The sequence below is a fragment of the Magallana gigas genome, chromosome 4 (assembly GCF_963853765.1).
Source record: "Magallana gigas chromosome 4, xbMagGiga1.1, whole genome shotgun sequence".
Taxonomy (NCBI): domain Eukaryota; kingdom Metazoa; phylum Mollusca; class Bivalvia; order Ostreida; family Ostreidae; genus Magallana; species Magallana gigas.
In genome coordinates, this window is record NC_088856.1 from 54,822,948 (window position 1) to 54,850,611 (window position 27,664).

The following is a 27,664-nucleotide window of genomic DNA, read 5'->3' on the forward strand; positions in this document are numbered from 1 at the left end:
CTAAAAGCTTATTCAACATAAAAAACCGGTGAAAACTATAGTAGGTCATTTGTTTTAGCAAATACGTAAGATAAACGAATACCTTTGAAATTCATCGATTAGCTTCATCCAATTGCACCCACATTAGTTTACAAAAGTTTTAGTCTTGGAGATAGGTTTCATTTATCGTAAGACATGTAGAGTGTTTGGACATTTTAAAAACACAAAAAGATACACTGTGTTTCAGTTTTCTTTGTAATAAGCATTAATTATTGGAAAACAAGTCTGAAAGAAGACTCGGCTCAAGGCACTGGCAAATACATTTTTTCTGAAAATAAGTGTTATGACGATCATACTTGAAGTCCTCTAAACCAAACCAGTTAGCCAATAAAGTTTGATTTCTGTAAATGAAGCTCAGAATAATGGAATCAGCTTTTATCTGCAAAGAAATGTATGCATATAGTTGGAGCATATATCAATGTGTTGAAAATTAAAATCATTTTTCTTTTATTGAATCAAAACTAAAGGGTAAACCTCACCTGTAATTGGTCTTCATCCTCAATTCTCCGTTTTAGTGCAAAGATACAAAATTTCTGTTAAAAAATCCAAACATTATACTAATCATAAAGTGGCTGAGATCAAATTAAAAAATTATTTAACAAGTAATTGAAACTCAAATATATTTCATAGTAATAATTACCTTACATGGATCTGTGTCATAGTTAAGGATGACAACCTACATTTGAAAGACGTACTTCAAGTCATTTTATCTTTTATACAAATACGATTTTTGGAAAAAAATAAAATGCAGGATGCAAACAAAGAGGACAAGAAAGAAATTTTATCTATTTAAAATGTTAACCAAATTTGATATTATATAGTCAAACCAATTGATATGAAAGAAATATATATATATATATATATATATATATATATATATATATATATATATATATATATATATACCTCTTCAGTTGATCTTAAAAGGGGAAGAACCTTCAATGTTTTGTAGTTTTCACGTAGAAATTTCCATGTTATATTAATGAGAAGGGTTTCTCTCTGGAGCAAATAAAACAACAGTATGACTATTTAGTTATATGACAATAAAAATATCTAATGAATAAAAACCTTAGTGGTTTTGCATGTGAAACGTAGAGCCTCATATGTCTATTCAAAAGCAAAATTCTTAGAACAAAAAAAAGGAGACAGTTTAACATTAAAGTATTTACGTGTATAGCTCTGCTTATAGAATAAAGAGAGTACTTTGAAATAGACATGTTACTCGGATTTTCGCCGACATTGGGTGGATAGGGTTTGGTTTCTTTGAAGATGTCGACTACGTTTCTTCAATATCGGATGCCCTATGTTTGTGTTAATATCTAACGATTTAAACAAATAAGAATTTACAAAAATAATATATGTACATAATATTATAATTCTCAGATTAGGATAACAATAAGATATATTTTAAGATCAGATTTGGAGATAATGAGCAATGTTCGAACTTAAAAGTCCAAAGAAAAATTACAAATCAGGAGCAGAGGATCAAGTGCCATGGAGGAGTGAGCATCCTCTGCTGATCGACTAATAATGGCCTAATAATAAGCATGAAAAAGTCAGCATTCGACCTATCGTAAGATAGTATTTGCTGACAAGTTCGTTGTATCGACCATAAAACTTACAAAATGACGACATCAATTAGACTGTTAATGGTCCTGTTTTATCAACTTGTTTGTCAGTGGCTTGCTTCTTTTAAGAGACTTTTTATACGTAGAGCATGCCTTAGCGTATCGAATAAACAGAGATACAAATTTCAATATGAAGGCGATGAAGGTATATTGCTACATATTATACTAGGTAAAGAAAAGTTGACGATAGACAAAATAAAGTCATCGCGTTTATCATAGAGTTTTGTTGTTACCCTAAATGTCTTTTTCTAGTAAATTCTGACTAATAAACGAAAAGAAATACCAGTTACAAGAAAGCCAACGTTGAAACAGTGTATTTTTTTTTTACTGAATTCGCTCCTGAACAGATTGTACATAAAATAAAATTTAAATCGAAAATAGCTCAAAAGTAGGCAAAATTGTATTATATTTACATTTAGAGATAATTCTTCTGTGTTTTCTCTTCCAAGGATTTTTTAATGAGAAATGACCTACCTCTGGTACCTTGAAGCTGAAACAACAGCAGACAACGATAGATACTGCAACAACGGAAACAATTACAAGTGTAGAGCAAACACCTGCTAGTGTTTCTTCTCGTATATCTCCGACGATAACAAGAAAAACTAGAAGCGGTAGCACGGATAGAGCAGGTGCCCCCAACACGAAAAAGCACCACACACGAACCCAGAAACTGCTATTGTACATATAGTAATTTGTTGTAAACTTGTCTGAGTTCAACTCCTCTATAATTTGACAGCATAATTCATCTATCTGAAAAAACATTATATCGACTTACTATTTAGACAATTTCAACAACTATTAGATTATCATGCACCATGTATCTTAATCAGTCTACTAGTGTATTGTGTAATGTATAACTGTAAGCTTGCGTTTTGATTTAATGCAGTCATGGATCTTTTTACTGAAAAGTTGAGAGCCCTCTCTATTCCATTGCTCAACTAACTGAACTTTCAGGCGCCTACAGTAAAACCGGTTTGACGTCACCTACAACCTCCAACTTAATAGAGTTTTGCCTACAAATATCAACATCCCAGGTTCTTTCCGCTGACAGTAGTTAACATGTCACTACTAGAAGTTGGCATCAAATGTAACAGGATGGTTAGGGTTAGGATAGAAATAATCGTTTAACCAGGTGATCCATGCATTACATCTTGATATGATACGACTATTCAAATCAAGTTACGTATGGGATCCGACAGAAATTGCGCTAGAATTATTTTTTTCTGCATGTACCTTTTACAAAATAATATTTTCATTGTACTTGTACTTCAACATTTGTTCATTCACATGTATATGCAAATATATTGAACCTACTTGTCGAGATCGAGCTTCATCTTTCACTCTTTTGCGTTTGTTCATATCTTCAGAAAAACGAGTTTCAGTGATACACCAAACAGTCTTTTCTATTCTTTGGATAACTCGTAAAGGCATACCATTTGACATGTCTGACATAAGCAAAAGAAAATTGTTCAATCCAAAAGCCCCTGAAGTTTGCCTAGTTGTTAAAAAAATAAATTTCTTTTAATTATTTTTGTTGTAATTCTATGTAATTGTTTAAAGAAATAGATGTTAATTTCCTAAATTTAATCATGTGGTTTTGTTTCAATGTTTTCTATTTAGAAAGACACCCAATCAAAACTCCTACCAAAACTTACTTATCACTCATAATCAATCGTAGATCTTTTAGAGGCATTTTTTTAATTTAAAACTAATTTAAATTAAAAATCCATAATGGCTTTAAACTTACACTATGCGGTGTAAGTTGAGGCTATGAAATTACTTACCTTGAAATGAGATTACATTTGGGAGAATGCAGCTTTCGTTTGCTGAAAAAAAACTCCTGCATTAATTTTCGTTACTTATTTCCGCAATTGTATGCTCTCTGAGCGATAGTCGATGGTTTTGATTCACATCAGTATAGAGATTTTAAATTATGTGTATGTATTTTAGGTCAAAATGCATATTTACCTACATTGATTAAATATTTATATAATTACATAATTAACAAAAGACAAGAGTTGAGTACCTTATATTTATTTATCTATATAAATATATTTATTTTTTTATCCAAAAATGTATGGTTAGATTGCATTGATATTTCATATATGATGTCTTTCGAATATCATGTAAATATAAGCAACAGTTTTATCAACGCCTAGTAATGAAATTTCTTAATCATCAACATATTACAATTTATTGCGTACCTCCGAAAAGGCAAGCGTTGTAAATCTTGCTCGCTATATCAGTTCCCTCTAATGTTCCATCAACATAGTTAATAGTTTGTAGCTCCCGAGGCATTTCAATTGATTCCAGTAAAACAGGAATCAAGCTGTTCTCGCATTGTTTGTGTGACGCCGTGATTCCGTATAAAGTTTCCATTTTGCACAGCTGACTTTCTTTGAATTTCTGAGACACGAGATAGACTATCTTCATGCTCTTCTCGATGCCATCCAAAATATTTTCCGTTACATGAACTCCAGGTTGGAAGTCTCGTATGTGATATAAACATTTCAACTGATAACTGTTCTCCAGTTCCTGTAATAAGGAATATGCAATTTCTTCATCTTCTTGACAGAAGGACAGGAATAAGTGGTAACTTTTTCCGTATGGAAGAGGAATCGGTGATAGTTCCATGATCATATAACTACGAGTTACTAAGAACAACACCTACTTTCGATATCCTATTCGTGGAACCGATCATGTTGTTTGGAAATTTTCCAGGCTATGTAATTTACTCTAACGTCGTCGAGTAAAAAATCGATAACAAACAAAATGTCCTACTACAAGATTGTCGTTGGTGTGATCTTTGGAGTTTTTAGATATTGCATGGGAAGATATTTATACACATTAACAATTTAAATGATTTAAATTTCTGAAATACTGTTATACCCAAGCCATGTATTGTTTATTCGCTTGACTAATTTTTTTAACTTACATAGCAACCATGAGTTGATATAGTCTACTCAAATGCTAGATATAATCTCCATTGTGTCATAACATACAGGTTATTCTTTTTTAATGTGATCTTTAACTAACTCACTTATCTTAAAGACGTTTGAAAAAGATAGAGCAACACAAATGACTTAACACGATACATCATGGACCCCCAAAAACACAAATACTCTCAAATGTTGAAATAATGCATCAAAATATTCCTTCAGGAGACTGGTGTACAACAAACTAATCATCAGATCTGTCTTAAACTTTGGCATATGATATATGGCCATAAACTCAAATCTTTAGCTTTAAAATTTGATCATTTTTCTACAGTGTATATCTTTGTGCAGAGGCGAGTTCAACAGAGCAAGCGCTCGCGAGCGCTCGCCAAAATTCCCTATACCCGCAACACAAATTTTGGCGAGCGATCGCGAGCGCTCGCTCTGTTGAACACGCCTCAGATTTCATCTTCTTAAGTAGATTAAATAATTCTATAAATAGACTCGACCATCGAGTCCTCTTTGCATATTGACAGGCGATATGCAACGAAATTAGATCATCGTTTTGTTTGTGCTAACTTGTAATGAATGATAATCATTAATTTTGTTATGGTTTCTTTGATTAACTGAAAATCAACACTTTACTGTTTTATAGGCCTTGGATTTGACACCATGCGTCTTTCCGAGGGGAAAGTTGAATGGACATTGTGTGGAGTGTCCAGTGGATACGCTGTATGAGTATGTAGAGTCATTTTCCTACCAACTCGTTGTAACTGGATTTTGGAGGCATCACATTAAAAAAGACGAAAGTTATCACAGATGTGTTAAACAATGTCCTCCAAAATATCCGTATATTAGTTCCAGTAGAAAGTGTTTATCGAACTGTTCGGGTAATAAGGTGCAAAGAGGAAATAGGAAATATTGTAGAGATGAAAACATTAACAATGGCTTCTGCAATGTTAATGATTGTCCTGTGCAAGAATTTAAGTGTTACTTTATGCAATGTTTGACTGTATGTCCTTTTTTCACCGTCACTTACAATCATAGCTGTGTGATTGAATGTTTTAATGATAAACCGTTTATTATCAACGGCGAATGTGTGAAAAAGTGTCCTGAACGATATGTTTTAGACAATGGTGTCTGCCAAATGACTTGTTTAAATGGTCGGTATAATTTCAACAACACGTGTGTTGATAAATGTCCTAGAAGTAAAGAATATGTCAGTGATAACGTATGTGTTTCAGAATGTTTACATCCAAAAATGTTTCAAAATAATGTATGTGTAGATACCTGTTCAGAAAGTTTTGTTCTCGACGGAAGGGACTGCAGGACAAAATGTCCCTCCGGTCATTTTGAGTATCAACAAAAATGTGTAAAATTCTGCCCAGAAAGTACACTGGAAGAAAATCAAAAATGTGTAAAAAACTGTTCTAGTGGATTTTTTCAAGTTGATTATCCTGAGAAAACAGTTGAAGTCAATTCGACATGTATAAGTCATTGTCCGAAACGTCAACCGTTTTTACATGGGAAGTCATGTTTCTCAAAATGTCCGGATTTGTATAGCTTTGTAGAAAAGAAATAGGACCGGACAATTCATTGACGTATATTTGTGTAAAAAAGTGTTTAAAATACTCATCTTCAGTAAGTAACTTATGTGTTGATGCCTGCTCTTTGGGTGAAGTCTTGTCTCAAGAAATTTGTCAGGAAGAATGCCCAAATTCTGATCCATATAAAGTACATCTGCCAGCAACTTTATTAGAAGGAGAATTAAATATAAGCACATCTTCTTACATAACAAATCCAATCAATGCATTTGTAGTTTGCGCCACGGAATGCCCATCAAACTTTGTCAATGATAATGGTGAATGTTATGTCGATTGCCCAAATGCCAAGAAAAATATGATTTTTAATTCAAGCTGTTTGCAACATTGTCCTGAAAATTACTCGTTTATTATAAAAAAGAACAACACTTATTTATGCACAAGCTACTGTGAAAATTTACGCTTTCGACACACATGCTTAGATAGATGTCCGAAATCTCATCCAGCAGTATATAGAGGGGAATGCGTACAATGTAGCCAAATTGGAATGTATGAACAAAATCAAAAGTGTGTTAACAGATGCGACGTTGTTCGTTTCAAGGACCATTGCTACAATTCATGTCCACAGGTTGCTAAATATGTGTACAACGGAATTTGCATTGAGTCATGTCCTTCAAATGCTAGCAAAGTAGATGAACAACATCATGGTCTATACCGACTCCTTGTTTGTACTGATAAATGTCCTGTTGATAAGTTCATTTATGGCACAAATTGCGTATCCAATTGTACGAATCCAAATACTGCACTACATAGAGGGGAATGCATACAATGCAGCCAAATTGGATTGTATGAAGAAAACAAAACTTGTGTGAACAATTGCAACGTTGTACGTTACAAGGACCATTGCTACAATTCATGTCCACAGGTTTCTAAATATGTGTACAACGGAATTTGCTTTGAGTCATGTCCTCCAAATGCCAGCAAAGTAGATGAACAATATTCTGAGCAATTAAACATTTTTGTTTGCATGAAAGCGTGTCCTTCAGATAAATTTTTGTTTGGAAATCATTGCGTACACAGTTGTCCTGATAGCAAACGTCTACCAATTCAGAGTAAATGCATGGCATGTCATGAAGTTGGAAAGTATGACGATGGATCAAAATGTGTCGATGAATGTCCAGACCTTAGGAATGAGTTTCGCTGTGTATCTAAATACTGCCCTCAAAATTTAAAGATATTCAACAAAACATGCGTTCCTCATTGTCCTGCTATGGCGCCCTTTGTAAGTGACATAACTAGTGGTTATCTATCTCAGTTTGAATGTGTTGAAAGCTGTAAGGATAAAACATATATGAAAAACAATAGATGTGTACAATGGTGTGGTTATGACTTTTACGTTTACAACAAAACGTGCATCAAAAAGTGTCCGGATGACGCGCCATTTATCTCAACTTTGGAGGGCTATATTAACAACGACGAGTGTCTACAGCAGTGCAAGGAATCATATTTTTCTTTAAATAATACGTGTTTGAAAAAATGTCCGGAAGGGTACTTCGGTAACGCTCACCAATGCATTCGAAGTTGTACATCAAAGAATCCGTATAGGTATGGTAATATGTGTGTGCAAAGTTGTCGTACTCTTCGCATAGGAATGAACTGCTACGATAAATGTCCTCCTAAAACATTTCAGTATAATGATAAATCGTGTGTGCAGGATTGTCCATCAATAACACCATTTAATTATAAAGGCAAATGTGTACAGGTTTGTCCATATTTCTTGATAAAGAAAACCTGTCATGAAGAGTGTCCTTATGGACTAGTGGGATATCAAAAGAAGTGTCGTCTAAAGTGTCCAACCGAAGCAATATATAGATACAAATGGGAGTGTTTTAATAAATGTCCAAATAATACCATACTTAATCCACTGAAATCAGCATGCTTCGATTCATGCCCACTCGGAAAGTTAAAGTATCAGCAGATTTGTTATGATCGATGTCCATTGCAGGCGCCGTATAATTTCAAAGGAGAATGTGTGAAATCTTGTGACGGTTATTTGGATGGTTTCAAATGTTATAAACAATGTCCAACAAGAAGGTTTGTTTTTAATGGAAAATGCATTCCAAAATGCCCCCAAAACGCCCCTTTTGTAGACAGTAAGACGTGTGTGAGCTCTTGTCCGCTTTTCCATGACGATAATCTGAATTGCATCAGAAAGTGTCCTAAATATTCTTATCCACACGGAAAACACTGTAAAAATGGCTGTCCATCATCTCTCCCTTTTATAAACCCTCGTTATGATCATGATGAATGTTTAGAAAAATGTGATAGTCTCAAATATGCTACAGAAAACTACACTTGCATATACCATTCAGAATGTACTGCCTTTATCTATGATGATATGTGGTGTTTTCAGAAATGCCCCTCTAATGCCTTTATACTACGATCGAAGAATAAACTTTGTAAATCTCTGAAACCAGTCTACATAATGATCTGCATTTTATCCGTAATAGTTAGTATCAACGTTGTATTTGGAGTGAGAGTTCTTTGCCATTACATGAAAATGCGATTGGTAAGTTTTTATCACGCACTATACAGATTATCACTACTAACATTTTGTGGATTAAACTTACTAAAAAATATTAGTCACATGTTTCTAACATTATTATAAAACATATGTTGTATCTCAAAGAGTAACCACAAATTAAAAATTGCATTAAGCAATAGATAAGAAGGGAAATGTGATTAATATATTACATCAATATAACAAAAGTTTATAATGTTGTAGCAAGAGGACGCTATAATAACTTTCACCTATAGCATCTGTTACATTTTTGCCATTTGAATGGAAATACGCCCTTATAAGTTTCATATACAAACCAAATGAAGAGGTTTTTTCTTTTTGTTAATTTTATCAGAAAAATTTTATATTGTCGTATAAATTTACAAACAGGAGCAGATTATATGGCAATCTTTTATTTTCTTCAAATTGTAACTTTCGTACTGGAAATGGGATCATTTATTGAATGCAATATTCATAACAAGAATATAAGTCGTTGAAGTTAATAAATACACTGGAAAATGTTTGGTGGCAGGGGATAGTTTCGAAGGAAAGACCAAAATCAAAATTTTGAAATAAAAGGAAAACCTGAGGTTTGGCTGGTTATTTGAGGGATATAAATTGCTAGAATATTTATTGCATTCATTTTGTGGATAGAGGAGCTCATGTCAATTTCACTGATATATGACACTTTAATACTGGTAGCACTTTTCATCAGATATGGAATGAAAATGCGAAACTGGCCAAAATTTTCACTTTCGGTTTTGTGCTTGAAAAGTAGGATGGGTTCAGAACACGAAATGTCACTCGAAAGGAAAGTGATAAACCCCCCCCCCCCCACCCTCACCCATCAATTGGTGATTATTTGCATGGGTATACATTAAGCTACCGTTCATATGGTAGTTTGTGGCAGTTGCTTGGGACTGGAGCGTGGTGCTGGACCCGTGAAAATGTGAAAAAAGGGCAATTTTTCAGAAAATTTTAAGACCGTCCCTGGCTCTTCTATATAGTGCTTTATGTAAGTTGTACTTGTTTTATTCTGAAATGTTTAAAAATTCTCAAGAGTCGGGACCATGTGTCCCCTGCATGTAAACCAATTTTAGAAAATTTAAAAATCCACTAAAAACTAAATCACATATATAACACTATCTGCCTCACATTTCCTCGACCAAAAAACTATCCCATGCCACCTTTTCAATGATCAATATCAGGGCCCAATATCCAAAAAAAGAGACTCAACTGGATATATATTATATTCTCTGGTGTATATGAAATACATTGAACTTTTACTCATGATGTTGCCTATAAAATTAATATCACATTTCTCTTCAAGGATAAAAAACAGAGAATCGTCCGGTCGGAGAATGCTGGCTTTACCGAAGAGGTCAACCTACTTGAAATTATTGAAACGTGAACTTAACACCAACAATGAGAGAGAGAGAGAGAGAGAGAGAGAGAGAGAGAGAGAGAGAGAGAGAGAGAGAGAGAGAGACAGGCATAGAAATTGGGACTCTTTCCTTATCTAATGGAATATAAAACCCTAAAGCTCGTTGTTACATTTTAAAAATCATGGAGGATTTACAACGTGTCGTTTTTGTAATGATTTTACATATTGAAGAAACTTCTCATTGTGTGCCTATTTTGACGAAACAATCGAAATCATGATCCACTCTATATGTGCATGTTTTCTTTACGAATATTTGTATATTTACATGTAAGATGGTAGTTTATCAATGTAATTCGAAGTCTTTAGAATTTACATCAAGGTTATCCTGATCGTTAATTTTCATTTGATTTTTTCTTGCGCGTCCGGTTGTTCCCTAATTATAAAACGTATCATCTATCTATCAAACCGATGGCTCATTTTGTCAAAGTCAAAGAAAAAATAGATGTAAACTTTAAAAAAAGTTATATGATAATGGGCATTTAACGTGGTACGTGACGGAACAGATTACTTTATGTTTATCAAAAATCTTCCCTATCAAGACAAAGTATATACAATTTCAGATAGCAAGCTCTTCTGATAAGAATTCTGAAGATAGAGACAGTGTGTGCAGACAAATTGAGTAACGCGCGTTAACCTATAACCTACCCAGTCGTGTTATGTTGTTTAAAATGCCTTAGTTTCTCTTTGCTTCAACGCCAAGGGGATTTTATTAATTAAAAACACTGCATTACTTTATACATGTATCGATGGGATAATTTACTGTGTTATGCCTGTCACCTTTTTTTTTTAAATCCAATCACTCAAATATTCAGATTCTTCAGAAAAATCCAGTTTATGATTGGACCCCCCCCCAATCGGCCCTTACCCTCATATTTTTTTTCGATTTTGACAAAATATTGGTTTTCTCCTTTCAAATAATTTTGCTTTGTAACACAATTTGCAATATATGCTATGAATGCTTAACAATGGGTTTTATCATGTTCCTTTTTTTTTTTTTTAGAAAAATACAATACAAAATAAATAGTCCATCGGCCTTTTACATTTTCGTGTGTAAAAAAAAATGTACGAACGTCAGTTTGTGTTTGGGCACGTTTAATGTGAAATGTGTGAACTCTATTATTCTTACTGCAATTTTAGATGTTACGGTGCCTGATTAAGATGGTATGGGACACTTCCATTTTTTGACGTACTATTTATTGAATAAACAATAAAATAAAGTGTAATTTTATAAATAATTTCTTTCCCAAAACTGTAACCCAACAGCATAGCGCAGTAGGTTAGAGAGTTCACCAAGAATCTGAAATTCATGAGTTCGAAAAACGCTTGTATTTTTAATTTTGTTTACTTTCCAGTTATTTTTTAAACGAAATTTAGTTAATTATTGTAAAATGTGAAAATTCTAAACCGGTGAAAGTATTTTAATTACATGTATAATGTAATTTAATCCAAAATCAATATATCGACAGATGTCCCATACCACCGCACCTCCGTGTTTGATATTTTTGTGCACGTTCATTGTAATATATGTTAACTCTATTATTCTTATTGCAATTCTTATGTATATCTGTTAGCTAGGTTTGTCAACTTTCCATACGAACCAGCATTTTAAATTCGCCATCAATAATGTATTACATGTAGTACTGAATGTAAAAAAAAATGCTAAGCATCACTACAAATAAATATGTTCAACATACCTGTATATACTAGTTTTTGGTTTAATCTGTCATTTTGACGCAAATATGAATCACTAAGTTTTAAGATCTCTTTAGTTGATATGTACTAGATGTATTTTATTATACATTTACCTTCTTAAAAACAAATAATTAAGACAGGCTTGAACACACAAAACTTTTAATTTTGCTTTATTTCCTGTTTAACAAACTGAGCAGAAAGCGCCCTTGGTATTAAAAACATCAATGTAAACATAGGTAATCACAGATTACAAAGCTCACCGAGACGAGGCATCACCTTTATAACTTAAGGCATCACCTTTATGAGACCACCTTTATCATATTATACAAAAATCATACTTTATACTCTTGGATACTGTTTTGACACAATATCGTATATCATATATTAAAAAATTGTATGATAATCATATGTTCATTTCATACGGTATTATAAGACACAATGTTTATCAATACAATAATATAAAATACAATATTGCATCCTATCTTACTTGCAATATACAATCATATAATACAATAAACTACTGTAATAAATAATGAAACAATATGAGATTGTAACATATGATATTACATTGTATTGTGTATAACACTATTACATTTGATCACATAATACAATATCATATCACATAATACATCACAATATTGTAACATATGATATCATATTGTATAAGATAGTATATTGTATTGTATGAAACTGTATCATATTTTATACATATTATGATATTGTATCATATGATACTATATATACCTGCAACAAAAAATTTAACCAGGTCCGGACGCCGACGCCGACGCCGGGGGTATGGCATAAGCTCCCCCCGACTTCGTCTCGGTGAGCTAAAAACACTTTCTTATGTGTTGTCATCAACTGAGCAACCCTGCTATTTCTATTTGATCATATTGAACAAGCTTATGCCAAACTTGTTTTTCATTTTTTGTTTCATTTCACAATATACAAAGCCACACAACGTTACGAACATGATTGTGCTGAAACTTTGCTCCTTTTTACAACGCAGAAAACAAACACAAAACAACTGATCATGACTCAGGTAAACATTGTTTATAAAGATTGAATAAATGTACGAAACAAAGAAGATTTCTAATTTTTTAACAAAACATTCTTCAGTATTTGCGTGTTCCAGTGTCTTTGTGGCTGATACGGATGAGTCCAATACATTTCCTCAATGACACAAATAACGTACATGTGGGCAGCAAGCGGGGTTTGTATTATAATACGAAATGAAAATAGTTAAAAATGTCTATAATTTAATATGAACCGTACAATTGCTAAAAACTGTAGAAATCTAAATAAAAACTTAAAGGAATCACTTTTTGAAATTTTTTTGAATTTTTTTTTATTATGAGGTGGTTATGCCGTGATCAAATCGGATAAAAAGCCCTTTTGGGCTTTTAATTATTTGATTTGATCACGACCAACCATAAATCACCAATTAATAATCAAATTCCTTAACTAAAGTCGTTACATTTCACTTAACCTTGCAATCACCATACACCTGGTTACCGACAATGGTCCATTTTAAGTATCACAAACAATATAAGCGTACAGTATGGCCATCGGTTTCTTGTTTCACGTTGCGTTTGTTCCAATTTTGGTCAAACTGTACATGTAGTCAACATAATGTGTAATGTTATGCTGGTGAGTGGGGTAGTCTGTAACAATAGAAACCATTAACTAAGATACACAGCAAACAATTTACAGAACAGAACAACAAATATATTTTTCAAAAAAGCGCTTTAGTAAAAGATTTATAAGCAGGTATTTTTTAGAATAGAGAAAGATTATGAATTTATTCAATAATTCAGCAATGCAATGTTATATTACCATCATTTTTAAATTCTGTAGGAAGCTTTACCAGTACAAACATATACACACAGGTAGATGAGGAAAACCAAAGATAATGAGAGATGCTGCTTTTATCAACTTGTGATCAAGGTATGACACTTTTTAGCAAATGTACTTCTTCCAGAAGAACTTGTTTGTTTATTATAATGTTTTTTACTTTAAGTTTTTATTTTTTTCACTTTTTCAGATGAACGTCGGGTGTCTTATAATTGAGATGTTCGGTAGGACAATTAAGTGGCATTTTTACAGGTTTGGGGCTATACAGGTGTTACATACGTCAGGTGTTGGGTATGAAAGGTTGCCATGTATTTAGTATGTATTTTACTTTCTTATGCTTACATGTTATCACCTCATATCCCTGCTGCCAGATACTGCATGTTTACTACAGAAATCCAAATAAAGCATCAACCAAAGTTAGTGTATCAAAATATAAAACTAAAATGAAATAAAAATAAAATACAAGCCAGATTTATAACGACATTTATTTCAATCTCAACTAAAAAAAGATCTTGTAAACTCCAACAGTAAAAACATCATTCAATAAAAAATGCAATAACAATGAAAGTAAATAAGGATATACAGATCTATGTTCACATGAAGCAGACAAGGATACGGGGATCAAAGTCCTATTGCATAACGTGAGGTGGGGGGAGGGTGAATCTGTACCTACTTTTGCGCACACATTAGAGTCAGATTCTGTACCGCCATCAGGGTGGAGTGAGCGTTTTGTCCTGTTATGAGATGTCTGTCAATGATCACGTGTACGGCATCCATCTCACTATCTGTACAGAAAAAAGGTGATAGTTTAGTTTATTGAAATTAACGTAAAACTTCATGGTTTACATGTAAAAGCAAACCTAAAGTGAAAATGAATATACACATTATCAGTGTGAACATACTTATCAATACAAATATATATATGTATTAGATTGTTCACTGTAATCTTGCTTTACTTCAGAGTATATACACATGTACTTTCTCTGTTAGTCGATCTGTATAATGACTGGGCTGGGAATGATAATGTCTGAACTAACCACATTTAACTGTATTTCAAAAGTCACACTAATTGTGATATTCATCTACCTGGTTTTATTGATAACATGACACTGCAGGACTTAAATGGATCTTATCCATTGCCCAATCAGGCAATGGAAAGAAACTTTAATATGAGCAAGTTAAAATGAAAAATGTATTTATCATATGGCAATTAAATGCTGTCTATAGTTATCTTTAAAGTTTCTAAAATGTCTCCCCCCCCCCTTATTCTTCTATATTCTTCTATATGTGCACAGGTTGAGAGATAAAACAGAAAACAGACAACAACTATTAACCTTCCATGGTAGCTTTCACTTCCATCATGTACTGTATGCTAATTAGGATAATATATACACATTGTTATACTGTTATATTGACCACCTAGACATTATGAATTGTTATAATCTATAAACACACTATTATATTGTCCACTAGAGATTAGGAATTGTTATAATCTGTATACAGACTGTTATATTGTCCGCCGTGATCCTTGATAAAATCTTCCACAATGACAGGAAGGGAGGAGAACTCCTGGGTCCTGGCAAGCTCAAACACAGAGGGCTGGACAAAGTAAAAATTGTTTTTAATGCTATCAGTAAGTTTTACTATCTTTAATCATTATTTAATTTTCTGAATAACTTTTGACATTTCTGACCCATAAATTTACATCAAAAGATTGATTTTTTCAAATTATGATACTCTCTCTCTCTCTCTCTCTCTCTCTCTCTCTCTCTCTCTGTGCGCATACCCCAGTCATACTGTAGGTCTTGAATCCCCAGGATTTACCATCGGGTGACATAACACAACAAAGGGCTGCAACTCCGCTTCCTATTGCACAAATTGGTTCTGAAAGATAGTTAAAAAATCAAGTCAAGTTAGCATGATAATGGTCTTTATTGCTCAAACATATTACAGAAGATTGCAAAGATACATAATCATTATATATACAAAACATTCAATCTTATCAAATTCTGATCCACATATCTAATGAACCTTGTGTAGCAATGAGCGGAATAAATGATCTAATTTTCATCAGATTGTCAAAAATCTAATTTTGAAAAACAGCTGGGCTTTTAAATATGTTTGGCACTAGGATGATCCATGATTAACTTTTGTGTTTTGATGATGACAGGCATAGAATATATTATATATCAAATAATTGACGATTACTTGTGGTATAAAACCCACCTGGTTATAAACATTTTATAATATAATCAAGAGTAAGACAACAGTATATCAAATCTTAAATCCATGTTGTTGAATAAGTTAGAAATAAAATAATATCACTCCTCTAATAATAACAAGTGTCTCCATATTAATATTTTTAAAATGAGAAGAATAATGTAGATTCCTTTTTATATGCACCAAGAATTTAATTCCACAATTCAATCATTTTACATCAACTCCTCTCTCTCTCTCTCTCTCTCTCTCTCTCTCTCTCTCTCTCTCTCTCTCTCTCTCTCTTGATGATAAATATTATTCAGCAAATAGATGAAATTAGGTGTGTTTCTTACTTTTCTCCCTGATGAAGTGGTTGACAATCTGACTGAGTTCTGTGTTACTGGCCAGGTCATGGACCGCCCCAGGGGACGAGGGAATCAACAGGGCAGAGTACCTTGCCGCTGAGGAACAAAAATATACCACTATTACACCATTAAACATGTATAAATGGGAATCGTAGAATTCACATGACTGTATATCTACATATTAAATAGGGCAGAGTACCTTGCCACTGAGGCACGAAAAATATATTACAGCATCATACATGTACACGTATAAAGGAGGGGTTGGGGTCAAAGAATCTACATGACTTATGTCTACTTATCAAACAGGGCAGAGTTCATTGCTGCTGAAAAAATACAAAAATACTTTACAGCAGTACAACAAGGAGAATCAGGATTCATTATGTGTTATCTAGTGTATAAACTTGACTAATAGGGGAGAGAACAGTGCTGCTGAGGAACAAACAATTACATGTACATGTATTATATTACAGTAATTACACAATTCACTTAGGATTGAAAAATAGTTTTCAGGATTAAAAGATCTGTTTCAAAAGATATGATGTTAATTAAGGTCACTCAGTAATTTAACACTGTCATGTATTTTACATGCCTATAGAGATATACATGTAGATGAGGCTGGTCTTGTACTTATGGACCACTGTGCATAAAGGTCAGGGTTAGACACTAATGGTAGCCTGCTAGCCCGGTAGCCCGCTAGCCCGGGACAACTGAAACTTGAAGTCGGACTACCAAACAAGTCATAATGGGTGTCCTGTGGGGCTCCTGAAATTTTAAATACCATACTACCACTGAAAGCAATGTGTTAATATATTTAAAATGTAATACATAAATTCAGAATATTCGCTACTGAGATTTTGAATCGTCGGTGTGAGATAACTCGGTCTCTCTACTATGTTATTGTTTTGACATTGTTTTGGTCCAATCGACTTACCACAAATCTTGATTATCAAAGTGTTTGAAACGTTTGTGAATAAACAGAGTGAAACGTTTGTGAATTAACAGAGAATCCAAGCGGTGCATCGACGTAGACAATGGATTTGAGAAAAATATGACATTACTTGGAGGATCAAGAATACCACCGATGGTTCTACCACTAACTTAACAGGGTGTCAATTTTCATATAAAGATTTGGCAGTCTTATGGGTTCTTACTCTTTAGAATCTCTTTATTCAGGAACAATAGATGGATTCGCATGATAGAAATCTTAAATTGGTACCAGTACTTCTTTTAAGTAAAAATTTGACAGATAAATATAGGTCTACTTGCCTATATAGAATTTGATTCTTCCATTAAGGTAAACAAAAATCATCTTACTTTTAATTAATAAAGTTACAATTTGTCTCAAAAATTCAGCCAGAATGCAGGAGGTTTTTTTCCAAAATTGTTCCAGGGGTGGCCCTCAGTAACCCCCCCCCCCCATCCCCCCAGAAGGAGGGAGAAACTCCCTCCCACACCTACCCACCATATCGCTCTGCAACTCGGCTAGCAGTAAGAATTAAAATTTGGTAGCCCTGCAGGCAATTATGCATTTTAAGTTAGTGTCTACCCCTGAAGGTACTCGGGTAGAGGCAACTCATTGAAATTATTCAAAGTCTATGGGGTTGGATGAGACTGTACAAGCTCTTACAGTCAAATGTTTAAAGGAGAATGGGAATAAATAAGGTGTTTAAGTACACCTGTACTTACAGTCCACTGTTTCGAATGCTATGGGGTTGGATGAGGCTTTACTCCTGAACTCGTTGAACCAGCGTCTATTGTTGTCATCCTGCTGAACGTACTCCACATTCTTCCCCTGAAACATTACATGATTTCATAATGAAGTAAAGGCTCAGGTTATAAGTACACCATCCAATACCTCAATATTACTTGTTTACATTTTTAAGAAATTAGAGGGGGTGATCTAAATAAGGGTGGAGCTCAAGATGCTTCAATTAGAAAATCAATGCTGTTTTACGACTAAGCCAAAGGTTAACCAGTACCTAGCCTACTATATGCACTTTTATGCATGTGATTTCTCTGTAGGCTACATTTGTACGTGATCTGTACATGAGTGACAGAGTCATGAATCAGGAATACAATTCATAGAGTTCATAACATTTACATCTATATATCAAGATTTATTACTGATAATTCTTCTTTTTACATGTACTAAATATAGTGACAGTTGAATGGCGATGCTGGTGGGAATCGTGGGATTGTTTAAGGAATGTGAGATTTATTTTTCTCTATTCATATAATCCTTCAACATCCTTCAAGTGCATGTACATGGCATAGAGATCATGGTTACATTGTAGAGCTTACGTGTGGCGAGGCAAGCTGTATGGAGAAATTGGAACTGGCAAGTGTGTAAGCCTGGATAAATGACTGTGCCGATACACCTGTAAACACAGACAAAACAGGATTTACATATACCATGTTCAGACATAAAGTAGTATACACTCTTTACACTAAAATACATTTAACAGCTGTATTCACATACATGTTTATGTTTACATATATTGTAAATAGTGGGGACCCGCCCACTCTTGACCGACAATATTATTGTTTTGAAGCGATACTTATAAGATAAACACTCGCTACAAAAACAACATTTAACCTTTCCATAGATTATTTTGGTTTGTGTGTTTTCTACAACTGTTACCCAGATTCTCACCTTCAACCGCTGAACTTAAAACCATCAAGCAATGTAGTCTGGGCGCAGACATCTTTCACAAATGGAAACTCGAACCCGACATAAATACATGTAACAATGTGCTGTTGAAAAAATTTATTTAGCACAAGGAACCGTTACAGATGAGACGTATTTTTAAAGCTCTTACATCTAATAAAGTATTTGGAGTTTAATAACTCCATAAGGTAGAAAGTTAATTTTTGTGTGGAATTTTGTTTCGATTTAGCATGCGTATGTTTACTTCTTGTTTCGCTTTCGGTTTGAAACATAATGAATGCACAGAGCCCATGTTCATTTGACTGGACAGACGGTTTGGAAAAATACCCTGTATACTGTAGAAAGGAGGATGGAGTACAAGGAAAGGATTCAATGGTAAACAGCTTTATTTTTAACACTGTCATTGGAAGTGAAGCCCTTACGATATTTCTGCCACTTGCTTGTACAGTACAAATGTACATCTACAATCTTGTGGTACAATTGAGTATATTAAAACTTTTGCCCATAGACACCTGACGTTATATATCAAATATATATCCTCTACCTATTAACACGTGTATTATTAGGTAGAGAGTATATATGTTTTATAACGTCAGGTGCCTGTATTTTTGTCATACTGAAAAAAGTTTGACTTCACTAAACAACATTAGAAATTTGTTAAGAAAACATGATGTTAATTAATGACATTACTTAACCAACATTTTCATTTTTTTTTTGTCTTAAGATTGTAAATATAGTAAAATATGATATGGATCTTTAGTTTCAGTATGTGAAGCACAACATTCCCGGTCCAGGCATTGATAAGGAGAAATTCCTTCCGGTCTTTATCGGTTGTTCCTGCCATGAGTGTATCAGTGACTGCCCTTGTGTGCAGAGATTTGGCCAGAATTACACTGAAGATGGTAAACTTAAAATTTCTTATCTCGACACAGACGAACACAAGGTGATGGTGGAATGTAACAGTAACTGCAGCTGTTCTAAAACGTGTGTAAACAGGGTCGTACAAGGTGGAGTAAAAGTGAGAGTCGAGTTATTCTGGACAGTAAGCAAAGGAATAGGAGTCAGGACTCTGGAAGATTTAGATCCCGGTGCGTTTGTCTGTGAATATGGGGGAGAAATCATCTCAAGTGACGAGGCTAGGAAACGGAGCCTAGCTCAACGGAAAGAAGACATGAATTATATTATAACCGTTAACGAACATTGCAAGAGTGGTGTGATAAAAACTCATGTAGATCCTAGAAACTTTGGCAATGTCGGGCGATTCCTCAACCACAGCTGTGATCCTAACCTAACAATGCTCCCAGTACGGGTTGATACTGAAATTCCATTACTTTGTTTGTTTGCAAATAGGAAAATAAGCTCAGGAGAAGAGTTGACCTTTCATTATGGACTTTCCTCAGGAGAAGAGAGAACAGTTTATTCTGACATTGATAAAAAAGAAAGTGGTTTAATACAATGTAACTGTGGATCACAATCTTGTCAGGGTTATCTGCCCTTTGATAAGACACTATTTGATGATTGATGATAAAGAATATACTAGTATAACATGATACTGTGGAATCATTTAAATTCGTGGGGGCCAATTTTCGTGGATTGTAGGTTTTTTGCTTATTTGTGGGGATGTAATTTCGTGGATGTGTTAGTTTTCAGTTTTAATAACTCTTTCAAATCTTGTTTTCATGGAGGACGTAAATTCGTGGTGGAGGGCTACCCACGAAAATCACGAAAATTGGGCCACCAGGAATTCTAATAATTTCACAGTATATTAATTATCAATAAATTCCAAAGCAAAGAGTTGTTTTTTTTATTTAAATTATATATAATATACCTAGCAGAATTATAAAGCTTGGTTTTCAAGTTTTTTGTTTTTAATACTGAATATTTTCTAATCTGTCAACTAGCATAAATATTAACAGTGCATGTATTAAACAAGTTAAGCAATCAATTTTTCTACAAAAAATATTGCTACAAGCTATCAATTTTTTCACGTTTATTCATAAAAAAAAATCGATGCACATGTACATGTATAAAGTTAACATAAATATAGAATACATTGAAAACAAAACCCCAACAGACTCAATGTAATAAGAGAAGGAATTTTGTCTGTAGTCTAACACTGTGTATGGGGTATTCAAAGGCATTCAGTAATTAACTTTGAATTAAACTGAGGTTTTCTGGTTCATGAAGGATGTCTAACAATGCTGTTTATCCTTATAAAGTTGCAGTATCTGAACAGAGCATCAATATCCACAAAATTCTAGTTCAACAGCAACTGTATGGTCTAAAATTCCTCCTAATTCAGATTTTCCTGTTGATTTAGAAAAAAATGTCTCCCATTTAAAAAATATGTAGTACATGTTTACACATCTTTGCAGAACATCAATGAAGACCAAACTTTGAACTGCATCTCTATGGTTTTCTTCCAGTAGTAAATGCTGTCTGCTACAAGCTTTGGTGTAAATCAGATTTTCAACATTCTGTCGTGCTATGGGCAGGGATCTAATTCATCCTTGCTATGGGCGGGGATCATACTTCCTGAAACAGACTGCAGACATCTGGTTTCCTAGCCAACATGCCCGGTGTGAGGCCGGAGTTATCTGCCCTGATGACAGCTCCATTCTCCAACAGATATCTACAAGTCTCTGAATGCTGACCACCAGCTGCAATGTGTAATGCTGCAAGGAAGAAGTGTACAAACTGACCAAAATGCTCTCAACAGTTGTGTATTGAGTAGTGCTTCACATGACATTAAACAATTACAAATTACAGGTATTTCATATAAACACATGAAGTAAAATATGATGTTACTAAAAACGTATAATGTTATTGAAAGTTTACTGCTTAAGGTGGGTCCCTACTCAGAAGGTCATCAATTTAGCAGATATAATAAGCTTTAAAATCGAAAACGATATTTATTCGGATTTACCGTTTTTTGCCCTAATTTTTAATGTTTAATTGATAATTCTGAGTTTGATAGAAGCAGTCAAGTGTAAATAATGTCTACAAGTAGATAAAGGTTTTGATCTTATTGAGTCCAATAGTTGGAAATCGTGAATTTTTGTACTGAGATTTTAGTATGTTTGTGTCTATATATACAACGGAAAGGTACTGTTTATCCAAAAAATTAATTTGTACTCAATACATGTAGTTTTAAAAGAAGAATTTTAGGGTTTATCTAAGCAAAGAAATAAAATGCTGTTTTCTGATGTATTTTTAAATTGTGTTCGTTACACTTTTTTAGCTGCATTTGATAAGGGGGTATATGTGTTCTAAAGGTCGTAGAAAAAAAAGAAGCATGTGAAGTACTATATTTTTTTTTGCTTTTTAGTTGCAGTAGACATAAATCTAATATTTTAAAGTTTAAAAAATGGTGTTTAACCATAAAATTTTTAAGATAAGTTAAAAAATGTGAAATTATGTAAAAATGTTGAAATAGCAGTTTTGTAACATTTCATTTTAAAATTCAATTCTAATCAATCAAATAATGATAATCACACTTGTTATTACTTTCTTATATATTTAATGATTAATTAAAACATTTGAATCTTTGTTTTGCTTTGATATTTTTTTTAATATTAGCCAATTAATGATTTTGGTTGAAATCATGTGATCGAAGAAGGGGGTATTCATCTTCTGGAGACTCTAGTGATAAAAGTAAATAGTTAAGGCATGTATTTTTTGGGCTTTTTTATTACATAAGGTATTATTCTACTTGATTAATGAAAAAAAACCTTACTTTAACCACAAAAATCCTGAGTAGGAACCTACCTTAAAGAATTGAGATAATCAATGTATACATATAAAAGTATAGATATATGAATTGCATGTCTTAATATTGTTTTAGAAGCCTGTAAATATGAAATAATTCTGTAGAAAACCTTGCTTTGTTGACCATGTACCTGTTCTACCTTTCGTATCGGTGACGTTGACATCAGCTCCGGCACACACCAAGTAGGAAATTACACCGAGTTGTCCTTCCTTGAAACAAAATAAAAGTAGTTTGAATTGTATTAATGTTCCCTAACCCTTACTCCACCTCTCCTTACTTTATTTTGACTTTCAATTTAATTTTTGTTCCTTGCAAGCAATCTCAATGGCTTTAGAGAGTTCAGTATTGTAACACTAATTAGTACCTTGGCTGCAACAAACAGTGGCGTGAACCCTTTTGATGACCTTGAGTTGACATCGACCTTTAAGCTTTCCACCAGGAATTTCACCGACTTCAGACATCCCCCCTGGGCAGCCAGGTGAAGGGGTCCCAGGCCGGCATTGTCCTCACGACACAGGTCACCCTGTCAAACCATAAACACACAACAAAATGACAACACAGGTCACTGTGTCAAACCAAACATAATGATGACATAGCTGTATAAGATACAAGGCCAAAAAAATACTTCAAGTTCTTTTACTTGATATAATTTGGTGAGTTATCATTAAGTATTAATGGTCACTAGTTGAATAGATGTGTTGGTATACAGACATCAAACTTATATATTAAGATGGTCAGTGGCTGACAAGTGTTTTTATGTTATTCTTTTTAACCTCGTTAAAATCATGAAACAGTCACGATCACATCAACTTAAAAATGTGAATAGATGGAATTTGCACTGTCTGTATAAATTTTGCGAGATGATCTCATTTATCCAAAAAGGTCTAAGACTATCGTAGCTGCAGGACTGTAGCTCCCGGTCTGAAAATTTCGGACGGACGACCTGGGAGCTACAGTGCCTCCCATAGTAAAAAACTGCAATTTACTGCGCACAAAAAAATGCGCTTGTTTTGGACCGATTAATCTCATTTACGATCACATTCTGTACAAATATTTGATCCCAAAAAATTCCTCGGACATTTTACTACAGATATCATCACTTCACTTGCCTCTGATATTCTTTTAAACACCATCAGCAGCCCTGTAAATTAAAGTGGTGCAAGTTTGTTTACATTTAAAAATGGCGACTCTCGATCTCGACGTAAATTAACATACTTCATTTTCCGAGGTCGGTTATCATTTTCAAGAGAAAGTCTGAGGCAAGTAAAGTGACGATTTCAGTAGTAAATTGGCTGAAGAATTTAATGGTACTAATTTTTTTTACAGAATTTGTGTGAAAATAAGGTTAATAAGTCCAAAACTAGCGCAATTTTTTGTGCGCCGTAAATTGCAGATTTTTACTATGGGAGGCACTGTAGCTCCCAGGTCGTCCATCCGAATTTTTTCAGACCGGGAGCTACAGTCCTGCAGCTAAGACTATTGTTAATCTGCTTTTGTGCATGCATAAATTTTCAAAAGGTAACTGTACAGCTACATTATATTTAGTTCAAGCTTAGCATGTTTCCATACCTTTTGTGTTGAGATGAGAGTTTGAGCGACCTCCACATGGTCTGATTTAATGGCGTCCATCAGTGGTGTACTTCCTGAGCTGTCAGTGGTGTCCACAGTAAACGGGCCGACATTCAGCAGGAAAGTCACCACGGAGTGGCAGCCATGTAGAGCTGGAATATACAACCCAGTAAGTGTACCCCACTACAGAGCTAAAGTTACACATAGAGTAAAGAAAGAGGAAATACACAACATAGAGGCCAACCATGTAGGAATATACAACACATATAGCAGATTTAGCCCATTACAGAGCTACATGTAGTTACACATAGAGTAGAGAAAGACACTATAAGGTGGCAACCATGTCATTTTAAAACAAATCATTAATGCATTAATGTTTTATAGCATTTACGTCATCATTCTCAGAGTACACATTTCGCTAAAATCAATTGTTACAAGTACATGTACTGGTATATATAATTTGAAAAATGAACTTGTGTTAGGGATCGCAATAATTCACAAAAATCCTTGTTGAAGAGTATGACTTAGCATTTTATTTTTATTGACCTGCTGTATGTAGCGGGGTCCTCCCGTTCTTGCTGGCAGTGTTCATCACAGTGTTGTTATGATCATAGAGAAGGCGGACAATACCAAGGTGTCCTTCCCTGAAAACAAATATATTTTTAAGGAAAAAATTACGGTAAAATAGAGAGAGACTGCTACAGTGGTCTACTGGTCTGAGAGCTACAGTATCGATCATACCCAACCTAACAAAAAGTAAACCCCAACTAAACCCTGGGTTTACTTTGTGGGTTTACTCCAAGTTTAATAGAGTGGACCCAGAGTAAACTCCGATCAGAAATATACTCCTGAAAGCAGACGCTTCATGTGTATTCGGAATATACAAGGGGCAGGAATTACAGGCAGTAAGATGGTAAAATAAAAGACGGGTCTGCTTCAATCACACTTTAGTGCTTAAAGTTGACCCTAAAAGCAATCCCCTTGTAAACCTAAAGTAAACCTTAAGTAAACCCAAAGTAAACTCCGAGTAGACCCAAATTTCCATGAAGCTTAATTCAGGTTAGTCAGTTGTGCTGGAGATAGTTAGATTGATCCCTGACTTTGACAGACCTAATTTGTATATCTTGGATAGCAATACTTCCTTCTTATTTAAGGCACTCAGAGTGAAAAAAAACAATTTAAAGATGCGAAGCTCTCCCCTGAGTTTTTTAAATGGTGGGCAAATGGCCTTGAGATCCAAGTATACATGGGTTTACAAATGTAATTCTAAAGACCTTCACCCGCAGTTAGTAATATATCAGAACTAATGGGAGAACAAATTACAGTCAATCCAATATGAAAGTAAAATGATCTGTTATATATGGGAACTTAAGAAGGTCAACATTTCACAGAGGAACTACACGTAGTATGAGCTACAAACCTGCATGCAATGTGGAATGGGGTCCATCCATCTTTGTTCTTCAGCGATACATTTGCACCAGACTTCAGAAGTTCTTGGATAACCTCAATACTGTCCTTTGTGCAGGCCAGCATAAGAGGTGTCCTGTAATAATATATTCTCAATCTGTATAACTACTTGTACATTGGGTTGGGTATACATTGTTCGTTTAATCAGATTTGTATGGCAATGCTTATCTACCATTTGCTAGTACCCTACGTATCAAATATTGAATAAATTTAAAGTTGGTTTAAGTTATCACAGAGAAAAATGATAGAGTTTATTTGCCAATCTTGGACTCATTCCATGGGAGTACACATTTACCGTCTACAGTTACTCTAAAATCATTGAATAGTCAATCACCTTGGTTCCCAGTCACCGTGGAAATGAGTATCAGTCACAATTTTCCCTGATTTTTTACTATAGTCTGTCCCAAGATATCCTGAATACAGATTTTGCTTAATTGCTTCATATTTATAAATACCTCAGGGTTCAAATGAATAAAAAAATTTCGAAATACAATACAATACAATGCTAAAAAACGTGATGTCTACGAGGATTTTGTATTTAGTATGATAACGTTGAAAAATTATGTGATGTATTCCGAGTGTATTCCGAATGGAGAAAAGATGTAAACAATCCCCATTATAAATCTCCGTAAGGAATCTGTTTTTGTTCCAGTGAATTTTTCCGAGTGAAAGATAATAATGTGTCGATGAAATTATCTTGGAAATTATCCCTTTCAACTATTTCAATTCGAATGCACTTCTTTCACAGGTATGTGTATTTTTATTAAAAATCGTCCAAATGTGCTGCATAAATATCTTGGGACAGACTATTAACAATTACCATGGTTACTGGGCTCTGACCCACTCGGTACCATGGTCTCTGGGTTTACACTAGATAGAACGTTCTATCGTTAAAATGACAGATGTCCTACGGACCCGGTTTAACGATAGAATTCATCCCATATACTCGCTTCGTAGCAAATAAAAAAATTATATCGCGCTATATTTCACCTAAATTTTCATATGATTGGTCTCAAATACCTACAATGTTGCTCTTTTAGAATCTGATATTACCACATTAACTGTTTTTGCAACGAAACCACTGCCACTGTTAACATCACGTTTGAAAATTCGCTGTTTGTGGTCGCCATGTTAATGATAAAATCCGAGACATTCCGAGTGCGATTTCCGACAAAATGGCAGGCAAATTCAAACGTGTATTTTAACAAAATGCCTTGGTAAGACTCATGAAATGGATATTTTGAGGAATAAACTACATATGCATGTTCATTAAGGTTTGTTATGTATAAAAATATGATTTTCCCCTGCAGATTATTTTTAATGGACTTAAAATTGACACGAAGCTGATCCGCTTCACAGCTGCTACCTTGCAAGTATATGGGATGAATTTTTACTGTGACCTGAGCGTAGCCTTGTCACGGTAAGATTATTCTTTCTAGGTTTATACACTCACCAATCAGCCCTCTTTAGGCTGTCCACCTGCGGCCCGAACTGGAGTAATATCTGGACGCATTCCAGTTGACTCGCTTGAGCGGCCTCGTGTAAGGGTCGCTTGCCGTCAAGGTTGGATTTTTCCACATCGGCACTGGAGAGTAACAGGTGCTCCACGAGAGCCGCATGGCCACATCTTGCAGCAATGTGCAGGGCAGTGTCTCCTGATTTTTCGTACGACGTATTCAGCGGAATTTCTGGGTTTTTAAAGTAATCTAAGTCACCATGTTGAGCTGCTTTGAAAAGATCATCTGTCATAACAGAGTGTGGTATGATTCTTGAGAAAGGAACTATGCAAGTATTCACTGTATTGACCAAGTTCGCCGCACCAATCTTTCAAATTTTATCGGAAATAAAAATAGGTCGGTTTGATGAAAAACCGAGCACTGTAGCTACCATTTTCCCGGTATTCCTTATAACTGAATTTGAGAATTTGTACCTA

The 27,664-nt window shown here is 34.3% G+C and overlaps 3 protein-coding genes across 8 annotated transcripts; all 3 read right to left on the minus strand.

The window, feature by feature from the left end:
* Window positions 1–226: 226 nt before the first annotated feature.
* Window positions 227–4,442, minus strand: LOC117683217 (uncharacterized). 3 transcript variants are annotated; one of them, XM_034452269.2, is made up of 8 exons: window positions 3,872–4,440; window positions 3,452–3,493; window positions 2,982–3,112; window positions 2,142–2,417; window positions 946–1,038; window positions 680–715; window positions 519–572; window positions 227–418 (listed from the first exon to the last, which is right to left on the minus strand). In XM_034452269.2, exons 1-8 carry the CDS (start codon window positions 4,305–4,307, stop codon window positions 245–247), a joined length of 1,242 nt encoding a protein of 413 aa, XP_034308160.2. In that variant the 5' UTR covers window positions 4,308–4,440; the 3' UTR covers window positions 227–244. The 3 variants fall into 3 exon arrangements, with proteins under 3 accessions (XP_034308160.2, XP_034308161.2, XP_034308162.2); XM_034452270.2 differs by lacking the exon at window positions 946–1,038 and having other exon boundaries at window positions 3,872–4,442; XM_034452271.2 differs by lacking the exon at window positions 2,142–2,417 and having other exon boundaries at window positions 3,872–4,441.
* A 7,540-nt stretch (window positions 4,443–11,982) lies between these two features.
* On the minus strand, window positions 11,983–19,069 carry LOC117683220 (glutamine amidotransferase-like class 1 domain-containing protein 1). 3 transcript variants are annotated; one of them, XM_066083099.1, is made up of 9 exons: window positions 18,912–19,069; window positions 18,560–18,636; window positions 17,945–18,050; window positions 16,247–16,354; window positions 15,481–15,578; window positions 15,200–15,293; window positions 14,368–14,479; window positions 14,047–14,079; window positions 11,983–13,504 (listed from the first exon to the last, which is right to left on the minus strand). In XM_066083099.1, the coding sequence occupies exons 1-9, from the start codon at window positions 18,961–18,963 to the stop codon at window positions 13,483–13,485; spliced, it is 702 nt and encodes a 233-aa protein (XP_065939171.1). In that variant the 5' UTR covers window positions 18,964–19,069; the 3' UTR covers window positions 11,983–13,482. The 3 variants fall into 3 exon arrangements, with proteins under 3 accessions (XP_065939171.1, XP_065939172.1, XP_065939173.1); XM_066083100.1 differs by having other exon boundaries at window positions 14,037–14,079; XM_066083101.1 differs by lacking the exon at window positions 14,047–14,079.
* Window positions 19,070–20,770: 1,701 nt separating this feature from the next.
* LOC117682312 (ankyrin repeat domain-containing protein 16-like) lies at window positions 20,771–27,590 on the minus strand. Of its 2 annotated transcripts, none has more exons than XM_066083086.1 (7): window positions 27,185–27,590; window positions 25,685–25,807; window positions 24,811–24,908; window positions 24,265–24,416; window positions 23,060–23,218; window positions 22,835–22,904; window positions 20,771–21,601 (listed from the first exon to the last, which is right to left on the minus strand). In XM_066083086.1, the coding sequence occupies exons 1-7, from the start codon at window positions 27,478–27,480 to the stop codon at window positions 21,453–21,455; spliced, it is 1,047 nt and encodes a 348-aa protein (XP_065939158.1). In that variant the 5' UTR covers window positions 27,481–27,590; the 3' UTR covers window positions 20,771–21,452. The 2 variants fall into 2 exon arrangements, with proteins under 2 accessions (XP_065939158.1, XP_065939157.1); XM_066083085.1 differs by having other exon boundaries at window positions 22,826–22,904; window positions 27,185–27,588.
* Window positions 27,591–27,664: the final 74 nt, after the last annotated feature.

Coding starts and splice junctions, on each gene's coding strand:
- LOC117683220 (XM_066083099.1), bottom strand. CDS start 18,963: ATGTCTGCGCCCAGACTACATTGCTTGATGGTTTTAAGTTCAGCGGTT. Junction 18,051..18,559: donor TACAGCTTGCCTCGCCACAC/GTAAGCTCTACA, acceptor GTAATGTTTCAG/GGGAAGAATGTGGAGTACGT. Junction 16,355..17,944: donor AGCATTCGAAACAGTGGACT/GTAAGTACAGGT, acceptor TTTGTTCCTCAG/CGGCAAGGTACTCTGCCCTG.
- LOC117683217 (XM_034452269.2), bottom strand. CDS start 4,307: ATGATCATGGAACTATCACCGATTCCTCTTCCATACGGAAAAAGTTAC. Junction 3,494..3,871: donor CAACGCTTGCCTTTTCGGAG/GTACGCAATAAA, acceptor GTTTTTTTTCAG/CAAACGAAAGCTGCATTCTC. Junction 1,039..2,141: donor TCAGCTTCAAGGTACCAGAG/GTAGGTCATTTC, acceptor TATTTGCTCCAG/AGAGAAACCCTTCTCATTAA.
- LOC117682312 (XM_066083085.1), bottom strand. CDS start 27,480: ATGACAGATGATCTTTTCAAAGCAGCTCAACATGGTGACTTAGATTAC. Junction 24,417..24,810: donor GACCCCGCTACATACAGCAG/GTCAATAAAAAT, acceptor TGTATATTCCAG/CTCTACATGGCTGCCACTCC. Junction 21,602..22,825: donor CGATACGAAAGGTAGAACAG/GTACATGGTCAA, acceptor TCTTCCTTGCAG/CATTACACATTGCAGCTGGT.